The sequence below is a fragment of the Gymnoscopelus microlampas genome (genome assembly GCF_963454915.1).
Source record: "Gymnoscopelus microlampas genome assembly, chromosome: 2".
Lineage (NCBI taxonomy): Eukaryota > Metazoa > Chordata > Actinopteri > Myctophiformes > Myctophidae > Gymnoscopelus > Gymnoscopelus microlampas.
Genome location: NC_139939.1, coordinates 54954163 through 54966662, shown reverse-complemented (window position 1 = coordinate 54966662; position 12500 = coordinate 54954163). Strand labels below are relative to the sequence as shown.

Genomic DNA, 12500 nt, shown 5'->3' with positions numbered 1-12500 from the left:
GGGAAGGAGAAAACAACAAAATAAAACCTACTTTATTAGGGAAAAACACCAAGAAAAGGCTAAGACTAAGGAATAAGCTTATAGCAATAAAAACAGTGGAATGGTGAGACAGGAGGGTGTGCAGATAGCAGGGGAAAGCCAGATTGAAGAGGTGGGTTTTGAGAGCGGTTTTGAAGGTTTGCCTCTTCTTTGCAAGTTCAAATTGCCATGGCCGGGGGTGGCTATAGTCGCTACCCCCCAAACCAACCATCTCATTAAAGAACTTCTGAAACGTTGGCCTCATCCGACCCTCATATGTGATTCTAAAAGTATCAAAAGTAGCAGATCTACAAGATCAAAACGCACGTGTGACGCTGTAGTATGATCAAGTAGGGCAGTGGTTTTCAAGCCTTTTCATATCAAGGTCCATTATTTATTCTGCGTTTGAACCACGGAACCACCGTTTGATTAGATTTAGCCTCTCAGACCCAAAACTTAGAATATTTTGTTATCGTTGGATAAGGGATTTTGTCCACAATTCCATGCTGTGTTGATGTTGGTACCATAGGAGAGATAATGTATAAGGATGTATAATGTTCTTCTACATTATCTAATTGACTTCTTGTAAATTAAGTAATGCAGATGTTTAACAATAATGTAACCCTTGAGAGCGTAAAATGAAACCAAATGGACCCGTAAGGGTCCATTTGGTTTCATTTTACACTCTCAAGAGTTAAACATCTATAAGGGTCCATTTGGTTACCAGCTCTCCATCTTTAGCTGGGGACCATCTGGAACCCCCTCAAGGACCACCGGTGGTCCCCGGACTATTGGTTGAGAACCACTGAAGTAGGGCGTTAATTTGCCGAAAAAACACAGAAAGGTAGAATATGGAGATAAGAGGTTTCTGCCCGACAGCAATGTTGATTCATTTTATTTTTTACAGGTAAAACATTGGCCTCATCATCTGACCCACGGTGCGGTGGCACGGTCCTCTTGGACCCGACTCGGCCCAGCGGACACATCAGTCTGTCTCTACCAGGGCTGGTTGTGACAACATCAAACAACAACAACAACAACAACGCGTTCACACCGCCCACACACAACCAGACAGAGGAGACCCCCACCACCACCACCACCACCAGCCCCCCACCGCTGCTGGACACGCTGTGCACCTGGGTGATCAACGTGCCGTCCACCCAAACGGTACTTTTAAAGTTGGTGTCATGGGTGGACATGGACGGTGGTACCCCACCACCACCACCACCACGCATCTGGGTGCGCTGTGTTTGGGACCAGGGTGGTGAAGAACTGGTCCTGGAGGAGACCGGGCAGACCCCCGTGTTGCTGTCCGGCTGTGACAGAGACACCGCCTCCCTGACCGCCAGGACAGGAGGAGGAGGAGGAGGAGGAGGAGGAGGACACTCTTCTTCACACGCTGTTGCTCAGTTGGCCTATTATGGTGAGAATTGATTGATTGAATTAGTGAGAACGTGTTACAGTAAGGTTCTCAGAGTGGATTCCTGGGATTCTCTGATTCCTTTTAGGAGGGGTTCTAAATTGACCCTTACAAGTCTGTAACTCTGACAGTATACAAATGGAACCAAATGGACCCATTCGGGTCCATTTGGTTCCATTTGTATACTGTCAGAGTTAAGGGGAGACCTTGACATGTTTAAGTTTGAGAACCATTGCAGTAAGAAGACATTTAGGCTGAAAGTATTACACAAAAAAGTGTCCTGGGGGTCTTGTTTCCATTGTGGTCCTATGTATTCAATTCATCAACATAGCGTAGGAAATTAACACAATAATACATGTCCTCAACAAATACAAACACTTCTATGTACAAAGGAGAAAAGGGAAAAACGGCAGCAGTGAATGACACCTTTTTTTCCATGGGAATTTACATTTAATACCTCCCCTTGTGGTCTCCTGTTTTTTTTTTTTTTCAGGTCAGTTTTGAAAGAGACCAGTGTTACACATCCTTTAATGCAGGGGTTTTCAACAGGTGGTCCGTGGACCACTGGTGGTCTGTGAAGGTGTGGTCCCTGACCACATGCAATTGCTGACCATTGCTATTAGTAATGTAGGAAAGTGAAGACAATGTTGTCAGTTACTGCTAAGTCGGAGGTCAAGACATTTCCACAGAAAAGGGAGTTAGAATCTCAAGAAGGGGAAGTGTACCGGATTGCCTGATTGAGTCATCATTATTATTATTTTTGAGCTCTGGACCACTCGTATATTTCAGTTAAATAATGCCTGGGCTTGATCTAATTTGTTGCACGTAGTATCGTGCAACGAATGAAATCAAGCCCATCATCATTCATCAACCTTCATCATTTAATTTCAAGCATTTTCTCCCACAGCACGTCTATTTATTCAAACATTTTCTGACATTTGATGGACTATTATTTAAACATATTCTTTAACAACGGTATTGTTTTAATGTTTATTTACATTTAAAAACATTCCTCAGACCAATGGTCCCCAGGTTGATTCTTAGTCAGGGTGGTGGTCCCTGGTTCACAATCAGTTGAAAACCCTTGCTTTATTGGTGTGTCAGGGCATTCCACATTTTGGTGGCAGCAGAGCAGTAGAATGATCATTTTCCCATGTTTGTTCTAAATTTGGGTGGTACCGGTTTCCGGATCAAGAATCTATCATCTACTGTTAAGTGAAGTCTGCTGTCAATAAAGTTACGCAATTACCCAGTTAGGAGTTATTGAGCCAATAACCCTAACTGCTCATTAGCCTAGTTTGACAGCCGGGTCACGAGGATTCCGGACTAAGGATGTTTTGGAGTGAAGTTAGGAGTGACCTAAGTGAGAGGGGCTGGGTCCATCCACGAGGGGTTATTGTAATTACGTATGACCCATGTTATGTTATGTTATGTGATTCTTCTTGGATGCAACACGAAAAGTCGTGGCCAATATTGGGTTTTGTTGTTTACAGTAGAAGGCGGAATGAATGACAGCAATGCTCCACTGTAGTGGTGTGTGTGGAGGGCTTTGATTACACGGGGCGGGGCTGGGTCAGAACCATGGCAAAGCTATTGTTCCAACCACACACATTTGTGAGAGAGCTGTAAATCTGTCAGTACGGCCTAGGAAAATTCTTATCGCATTGTTTTGGTGCGTGCGCGCGCGCGCGTGTGTGTGCGTGTGCGTGTGCGTGTGTGTGCGTGTGTGTGTGTGTTGGAGAGAGAGAGAGAGAGCTCTCATGTTGTTTTTTCCACTTTCACCCTCCCTCTATCTGTGTCGTTTGTCCAGTCCAGGAAGTTGTGAGGAATTCCTCGGCACTCCAGTCCTCCAGCTCAGAGTGGAGACCCAGACAAGAGGAGCATCTCTCCACCGCCGCCGCCGAAGCCCCGTCGTCTCAGACAGGAACCGGGTTTACAAGCGTGACGCCCGCTGCTCCCCAGCAGGGGCAGGAAGCTGGAAGTGGGGCAGCAGAGAGGGCCACAGGTCACCTCTCCTCTCCAGGGCCGGGGTGGACCTCGGTACGGCCGAAGTTCGTCGTCTCTGCTCCCTCCCTCCGGGATCAGGGCCTGTTGCCACGGCCGCGACCCCCCTTCCCCTCCTTCTCCTCTCCCCGGCCAGGGCTCACCGTGGCGGCTGGGCCAACTGATAGGGAAACTCCCCCTCTTCCTCAGGAAGAGCCAGACAATGGAGCGGATGTGTCTGGGGCCGCTCGCGTCACCCAGGGCCACAACCACGCCAGGGACGGCAGCAGCACACATGTATGCTTTCACACACAACACACACTGGCTGCAGGCGCGGCCTCTCGCATACCGAGCGCAGTAACGCCCTCTTACACGCCGCGCACGTTAGACGCAGACACGCTCCCTCACACGCAGAGCTCACACACAGTGACCGATGCAGCGGTCGATACAGCGGTCGATACCGCTGCAAATACACACCCAAGTACAGTCATTCGTACAGGTAAACACGGAGATAAACGTGTAACCACACACACACTTCAAACTGAGCCCGCTGTGGACAGCTTAAGCATTGTGAAGCATGTTCCCCCGTCTCGCTCTCAGCCTGAGTCTCTCCTCCTGACCTCCGGTTCTCCAGCTAGGCCCGGGGAGACTGGCGGTACCCCCCGGATCCCACGTGAGGGGCTTGTTGGCGATGGGCATCCAGCAGCACAGAGCCAGTCCCCCTCCTGGAGGAGTCAGAGGAGTACAGACGGACTCCAGCCTGCTGACATGACTCTAGCGGTCACACCTGACGTTGTTGCCGACGACAACACGGCGAGTGAACCGTGGAGAAACGACTCAAACGGCACCGACTCCGATATCGGCGTTACGGCCGTGTCCTTTTCTCAGGCGCCGCACTGGATTAACCAATCACGCAGCTCAGAGATGGACGCTGTATCTGAGTCCGGGGCGGCAGTGTCCTCTCATCAAAATATTAGTCCAGTGGACTCGTCTACGCCCGTGGGGCCGGACGACGTCACGCCGAGTCAAACAGATGGATTCGTGCCTTCTGGCAAATTTGAAAACACAAACAACACACCCCATGTTTCCAACACACACCCAGTCACTGCACAGAGCCAAACAGACTCTCCACAAAGACAACACACACCCTCCCCGTCCTCTCACACACTGAACACGTGGACAAGCAGCCCGGTGACACAAGCAGCAGAGACGCAACATGCACACAACAACACGATAGACATAAGTGATGATCAGTCACACACAACTTCAGACACCTTGAACCATAAAGAGTTTTCCTCCACAAGCAGCCATGATGATGATAACACTAAAGACTACGCTTGACTGCAGGTTCCAGAGAGACTGCTCCTCCTCCACCGACCACTCAGGGGGACGTTGTTGTCTCCACAGTGTCTCCAGACCCTGTCTTCTCATCATCTGACCTTAACGCCATAAACGTCAGTGAGGCCGACGTCGTGGACGGCGAAGAGTCTACTCGAGGGACGGCGACAAACTCCAAAGCGCCCACGTTCGATTCTACACGTGGTGCACTCTTACCGGAGGTCTCCCGTACACACACGACGACGGTGCCTAATTATTCACCCACCCATGATGCACCACCCATGTCTTCTCTGCCCGCTGTTACACGTGGTGGTGGTGGTGACGCGTCCACACAATCACCCGCACCTCTGACCTCCGCAGAGAGACTCCACACTCCTCCACCCCCTACCGGCCGGGCCGATGGCAGCTCTCTGAGCACCGGAGCACCCTTCCTCCACCCTTCTTCTTCTGCGTCGCCACCCACACGCCCGAGCCACAACGATACCAACAACAACGTGCCAACACACCTGCCCTCTCTGACGCCGACACAAAAACACACATCTGAACGCACGCTTCCAACACAAACACCGCAGACCTCTAGTACTACCCTCTCGACGACAACCGTGCGTCCGAGACGCAAACAATCACCCGACTATGTGACCACCACCCACACTGCTCTGTCCTCCCATGCCCCCCATGCCCCCCATGCCCCCCCTGCCACCACGGAGCCTGAACAACAACACACTGGAGGGGGGCGAGGAGGAGAGAAGACAACAATGGCCTCTTCTTCACCAGCCATGGAAGAAGTAACTTTTTTACTTGACCCATTAAGAGCTGAGGCCAAATGCCTTCTAAATCAGTATTTCTAGAACTTTTTCCATGCCAAATTCATATACATTTGGCCGTGGACCCCCCCATCTGAAGATGTTTTGTGCCAGGGACCCCCCCAAAAGAGAAGATTTGTGTTAAAAAAGACAACAATTACAATTTCAAATTTTTTCAAAAATGAAAAAAAAAAAAGATAGTAGATCTACAAGCTCGCAGCGCGGCACGAAGTGTCGCGCTGTGAGCTTGTAGATCTACTATCTTTGCATAGCCAACACTAGAATCTAGAATGACACAGAATGATGCTTTCTCGGTTTTAATGGGTAAAAGTAGCAATACCACAATGTAGAAATACTCAGTTGCAAGTTAAAAGGCCTGTGTTTAACCACTTGAAACCAGCATGCTTGCTTATTCTGGGGGGGAACATTCGCCAAAAATAGCAGATCTACAAAAAGTAACTCGTAAAGCTGTCAAGTAAGACGTAGCAGAGTGGAAAAAATATATAGTATAATAAAGATGGAAAATACTCAAGGAAAGTAAAAGTAACCAAGAAGTATAACAAGTACAGTACTTTGAGTAAATGTACTTAGTTACTTTCCACCACTTGCTCTTCACAGCGCTCTGGCGGTGGCCCAGACACGCCCCCTTCTCTCACGCCCGCCACCGCCACCACCTCCAGCGGTCCTCCAGGGCGACCCCCACCCATGACCGACCTGTACCCCAGCCAGAGGAGTCTTCCAGCGGGCACAACGTCCAGCTCTCCTCCCTCCTCCTCACGGGACTGGAGCTCCACAGTGACCCGTGTCATGCCAAGGTTTTACATCGTACCGGACCAGCCTGCAGCCCTCAAAGGTATTGTGTGTGTGTGTGTGTGTGTGTGTGTGTGTGTGTGTGTGTGTGTGTGTGTGTGTGTGTGTGTGTGTGTGTGTGTGTGTGTGTGTGTGTGTGTGTGTGTGTGTGTGTGTGTGTGTGTGAGAGAGAGAGAGGTTAGACATCGATTGATTGATTGAATACTTTATTAACAATTTGCAAAAGGTACAAAGGTACAGTTATACAATAATGCTAAAAGGATAATGTAAAAAGCCCTGAGGGCTTGTTTCCATTGTGGTCCAGTGTATTCAATTCATCAAGACATACGGTACAATACTATACTATACAATAAATCATCACTACTAGGAGCAGTAAAAGTACAGAAAAACAGTTAGATGAGTGGAGCTCCCTCTGGTGTTGTGCCTGTGGGTGTCTCTCACGTTATTGAAGTAGTTAGACAGGTACATGGGCACATGGTCCTTTGCGTATCTTGTAGACCAGGCCCATTGCAAGTTGCTGTACTCTGTCTTCTACCTTTAGATATACATTTGTGGTATATGAAGGACATTACATTACATTACATTACAAGGACAATAGCAGTAGGTAAAAAAAACAGGGGTGTGTGACCAACCATTTCTCAACAGAGGTTTGGGGACATTTTTAAAAGGCCAGGAAGAACAGACATCGTCTCTTCTGTCGTGTGTGTGTGTGTGTGTGTGTGTGTGTGTGTGTGTGTGTGTGTGTGTGTGTGTGTGTGTGTGTGTGTGTGTGTTCTTTTGAAGGAGTTATGTGATGATCTCATCATGCTGGTTCTTCCACAGTGGAGACTATTGAGCTGCTCCTGCAGATCCTCGTAGAAGATTCCAGCTCTGCGTTTTCTGACGGACTGGAGGAGTACACCACTGTCTGGGTAGGAGAAAACACACATTTTAACAATGTATCCATGTCCACATAAAGGAGAGCATATAGCTAGGACACAAATTGTTGAAACCCTGTAACAACCAGTCTGTGGGTATGTTGTAGACTGCCAAATGGTCTGACTCTGAACCTACAGTATAGCCCAGCTCTGAGATGGTATGTAGGAGTGGTTTTGGTACTTAATGACCTTGGTCATAAAGGCTTCCTCTAGGCTAAGGTCAAAGGTGCAGGCTATCTCTAATACAATCTCACACACACACACACACACACACACACACACACACACACACACACACACACACACACACACGTTTGTACTTGAGGATGGCGATTTCACCATTGTACAACTAAGTATAGGTATAACAGGTATAACTTTAATTCTCCCAACACCTAAACTTAACATCTAAATACCTCTTCCTAACCCTAACCTGAATCTTTATCTAATTGTAAGCCTGACTCTGACAATCTTTTTTCTAACCATAAAACAACCATTTCTCTTGTAAGGACTAGAAAAAAATTGCCCTTGCAATGTCTTATTTCTCAAATTCTACACACACACACACACACACACACACACACACACACACACACACACACACACACACACACACACACACACACACACACACACACACACACACACACACACACACACACACACACACACACACACACACAAACACACAAACACACACACACACACACACACACACACACACACACATACACACAACCCAGCAGTTTCCACAGCAGGCCGATGTGATGTTGTTGCGCCTCTTCTCCACTAGGTGGAGTCCTATCTACAGAGTGCCTCTGGTTACAGCAGGATGCTGGGGGTGTGGAGCAGGTGAGGAGGTGGTGATGGCTGACTCCCTCTTTTCCCGGTGGTTTTTAGTTAGGGTTACTTTAGGGTTAGGCATAGTGTTTGTGAAGTTAAGGTTAGCTTTAGGCACAGTTTTTGTGAAGTTAAGGTTAGCTTTTGGCATAGTGTTTGTGAGGTTAAGGTTAGCTTTAGGCATAGTGTTTGTGAAGTTAAGGTTAGGTTTAGGCACAGTGTTTGTGAAGTTAAGGTTAAGGTTAGGTTTAGGCATAGTGTTTGTGAAGTTAGGATGAAGGTTAAGTTTAGGCATAGTGTTTGTGAAGTTAGGGTTAAGGTTAGGTTTATACATAGTTTTTGTGAAGTTAGGGTTAAGGTTAGGTTTATGCATAGTTTTTGTGAAGTTAGGGTTAAGGTTAGGTTTATGCATAGTGTTTGTGAGGTTAGGGTTAAGGTTAAGTTTATGCATAGTGTTTGTGAGGTTAGGATGAAGGTTAGGTTTAGGCATAGTGTTTGTGAAGTTAAGGTTAGATTAGGCATAGTGTTTGTGAGGTTAGGATGAAGGTTAGATTAGTCATAGTGTTTGTGAGGTTAGGATGAAGGTTAGGTTTATGCATAGTGTTTGTGAAGTTAGGGTTAAGGTTAGGTTTATGCATAGTTTTTGTGAGGTCAGGGTTTAGGCATACAGGCGAAACGCCACGGCAGGTATAGACCATATCAGAATGTTTGAATGTCAGTAACCAAATGGTATTTCCAGGTAGAATGTCTATGGACATTTTCACAATATAACACTTAAGCTTGTGTCTAGTTCTCAACCTGTGGATATGTTTTGATCAAAATATTATATTCTAATACTCAATAGAAATATCATAAGTGTCCTGTTCTTCCAGAAATAAGGTTAATGAATAATACTGCTACTGATGATTTGTTTTATTTTTCATTATTTTAAAATGGAGGTAATAGCCGACCCACAAGCTCACGACGCGCCACGATGCATCGTTTTGTAACCTTATAGATCTACTATTTTCAATATTTACAATTTTGTCTCTGTCGGGCAGAAACCGACTGCTACTTGTCCGAATCTGTTACTTTTCAGAATTCAAATTCAAAAGTATCAAAAGTAGCAGATCTACAAGCTCAAAACACGTCGCTTCGCGCCGCGTTTCGAGCTTGTAGATCTGTTACTTTTGATACTTTTGTGTGACGCTGTAGAATGATCAAGTAGGGCGTTAATTTACGAAAAAAACACAAGTTAGAATATGGAGATAAGAGGTTTCTGCCCGACAACAACGAAAAAGGTGAAATTTGACCTACCCCAAAATCGACTATTATTTTTTAGATCAATTATCGGTTATTGTCTATTATCAATTAAATTCAATTAAACCCTTTACTGATGTGCTGCTGTGATGTTGTCAGTGGGCTGGCGGTGCAGAGCCTGGTGGAGTTTAGGACCAGGGGGGCTCTGGACTGGCTGGGCACGGAGGAAGGGCCCGCCTCCCTGCTGGGCCGCACCGGACTGGCCCGGGCCGTACGCCAGGGGCGGAGCTTCAGGGGGTCAAAGGTCACCAACATCACAGTGGGAGGTGAGTCTGAGGGGGGGGGGGGGGGGGGTAGGGGAGGAGTCACAAAGAAGATCAGTTTGAGCCCGATTAATACATACTTAGTCGCAGTGATGGAAGAAGCTACTCACATTTTTTACTTAAGTAAAAGTATCAATACCTTATTGTAGAAATCGTCTCTTACAAGTAGTATAGTAGTAGCATATGTACAAGTTTGGTATTCAAAATATACTTAAAGTACCAAAAGTAAAAGTACTCATTTCACAAGTTTTTTTAAATGTATAAAAATCCTTTGAAAATAGCAGATCTACAAGCTTCACAACGCGTCGCTTTTCTAAATCACAGATTCATTTCATGGGGAGAGGCGTCCAAAATCGATGTCCTAGAGCTTTAAGTAATATTTACCTCATGAATCGAATACGATATTGATGAAATCTTTCACCATATTCGCAAAGTCAGTAAATTTTGTGCAGATAGTATATAGTCTCTGTCGGGTGAAAACCTCATATATGTCCAAAACTGTTACTTTTCAGGATTCAAATTCAAAATCATCAAAAGTAGCAGATCTACAAGCTCGAAACGCGTCGCTTTGCGCAGCGTTTCGAGCTTGTAGATCTGCTACTTTTGGATGCTTTTGTGTGACGCTGTAGTATGATCAAGTAGGTAGGCGCTAATTTACGAAAAAACACAAAAAGTTACAATATGGAGATAAGAGGTTTCTACTCGACAGCAAAAATATGTTTATTATTATTTTTTGCTTTAATTTTGTAAAACTTAAACCGCTTTTAAGTTCAAACATCTTGCAATCGCAATACTTTCTTACAACATTGAACCCTGTGAACCATGATGACACATGTCTGGAAAAAACAATTGGTGGCTGTATCTCAGAGTCAACACGTTTGGAACAAAGTCAAAGGTCTCTCTCACACACACGCTCACACGCACGCGTGCGCGCACACACGCACACGCACACACACGCACGCCCCCCCACACACACACGCACACACACGCACACACACGCACACACACACGCACACACACACACACACACACACACACACACACACACACACACACACACACACACACACACACACACACACGTTTGTATTACGATACTTGTGAGGACATCAACATTTTAGGTCGGGATGACGATTCTATGAATGCCATTTACGAAATTTGTTCCCATTCTTAGCCGTAAGCTAAGAATGGGAAATATAGCCGATCTACAAAATATAGAAATATAGCCGATCTACAAGCTACGAGCTTCTAGATCGAGCTTGTAGATCGAGTATGTAGATCGGCTATTTTTGTGGTGCATGACACCAGCGCGAAACTAAGTATAATCAAGGATAACTCTACCTCTAACAGTTAGCACTTATCCCAACCTGAATCTTTTTCTAGTAGTAAAACAAACAAATAATCAATAAAACAAAAAATTATCATCTACTTGTGGGGACATTTGGTCCTCACAAGTATACAGTGGTGCAAAAAGTACTCAAATGTTTTACTTAAGTAAAAATATCAATACTGCAATGTAGAAGTACTCTGTTACAACTGAAAGACTGGAATTCAAAATGTACTTGAGTAAAAGTACAAAAGTGTTGGTATCAAAATGTACTTACAGTACCAAAAGTAAAAGTACTAAAATGTTTGAAAATAGCAGATCTACAAGCTCACAACGCGTCGCATCGCGACGCGTTGTGAGCTTGTAGATCGGCTATTTTCAAACAGCCTATGTATAAAATAGGGCTAAAGTGATTAATGTACGTTTTATAATGTAATAATTCATATCTGCAAAGTAACTAGTAACTAAAGTTTTCAAATAAGTGTAGTGGAGTACAAGTAAAATATTTGCCTCTTAGATGTAGTGGAGTAGAAGTAAAAGTATAGACAATTGGAAATACTCCACTAAAGTAAAAAAATACCTCAAAATTGTACTTAAGTGTGGTACTTGAGTAAATGTACTTATAGTTACTTTACACCACTGCAAGTATAGTGACACACACATCTTTGTGTGTCCCCTCCCTTCCAGGTCTGCAGGGCAGTGTGTGTGACTGGCTACTGCAGTGTCCAGCGGGCTACCGGTGTCTGTCCCAGCCTGGCACTGCCAACCACAGCTGCTCGTCCGTCTGCCACTCTGACTACTGTCACCACCACGGCATCTGTACCCACCATCCACAGCAGCTGCCAGTCTGCCGGTGAGCGCGCGCGCACACACACACACACACACACACACACGCACGCACGCACACGCACACACACACACACACACACACACGGGGCTGTCACGATTACAAAATGTAAGTCGACGATTCATTCCGATTTCCGATTAACGATGTAATTGTGTTTTAATGTTTGCCTTTTAGGGCTTCGTAATAAAAAAGTGCACAGAGCAGATAAGATAAATAACTTAAAGGTGTAGTGAAATGAAAAATATGTTTTTCACACTTTTAGAGCATATCCGTGGTCATCATATGGGCATACCTAACAATAGATGCAAAAAAAAAAGAAGAAAAAAAACATTTTTGTGTATTTTTATATCTAAAGTCCCTAAAAAGACAATCTTAATTACTTCCTGTAAACGAAAACGTGCTGCGTGATGACATAATGCAGCCTTCATGAATATAAATGAATCTTGATTACATGCACCTGTTTGATTCCCATAGCTGCACGTTCTTCAAACACAGCTGATTTTAATTACAGAGCTCCGTTTTTAATCTCATTGAAGGTGAGTGTATTACTCATTTTACACTTAATCTGCACACTAAAATATGTATCTGAAAACATTATAGGTTAGAAATAAGCCAGGTAGTAGCAAACGTGCTTCACT

At 45.3% G+C, this 12500-nt stretch overlaps 1 protein-coding gene across 1 annotated transcript in view; it reads left to right on the top strand.

The window, feature by feature from the left end:
- LOC311035056 (uncharacterized protein) overlaps positions 1-12500 on the top strand; it is a 22973-nt gene that overhangs the window by 1080 nt on the left and 9393 nt on the right. The window contains exons 2-8 of the mRNA XM_084043136.1: positions 926-1441; positions 3249-3718; positions 6181-6415; positions 7195-7283; positions 8080-8138; positions 9525-9691; positions 11703-11868. Of these exons, the coding sequence (XP_083899262.1) occupies positions 926-1441; positions 3249-3718; positions 6181-6415; positions 7195-7283; positions 8080-8138; positions 9525-9691; positions 11703-11868 (1702 nt within the window). The remainder of the gene's footprint in view (positions 1-925; positions 1442-3248; positions 3719-6180; positions 6416-7194; positions 7284-8079; positions 8139-9524; positions 9692-11702; positions 11869-12500) is intronic.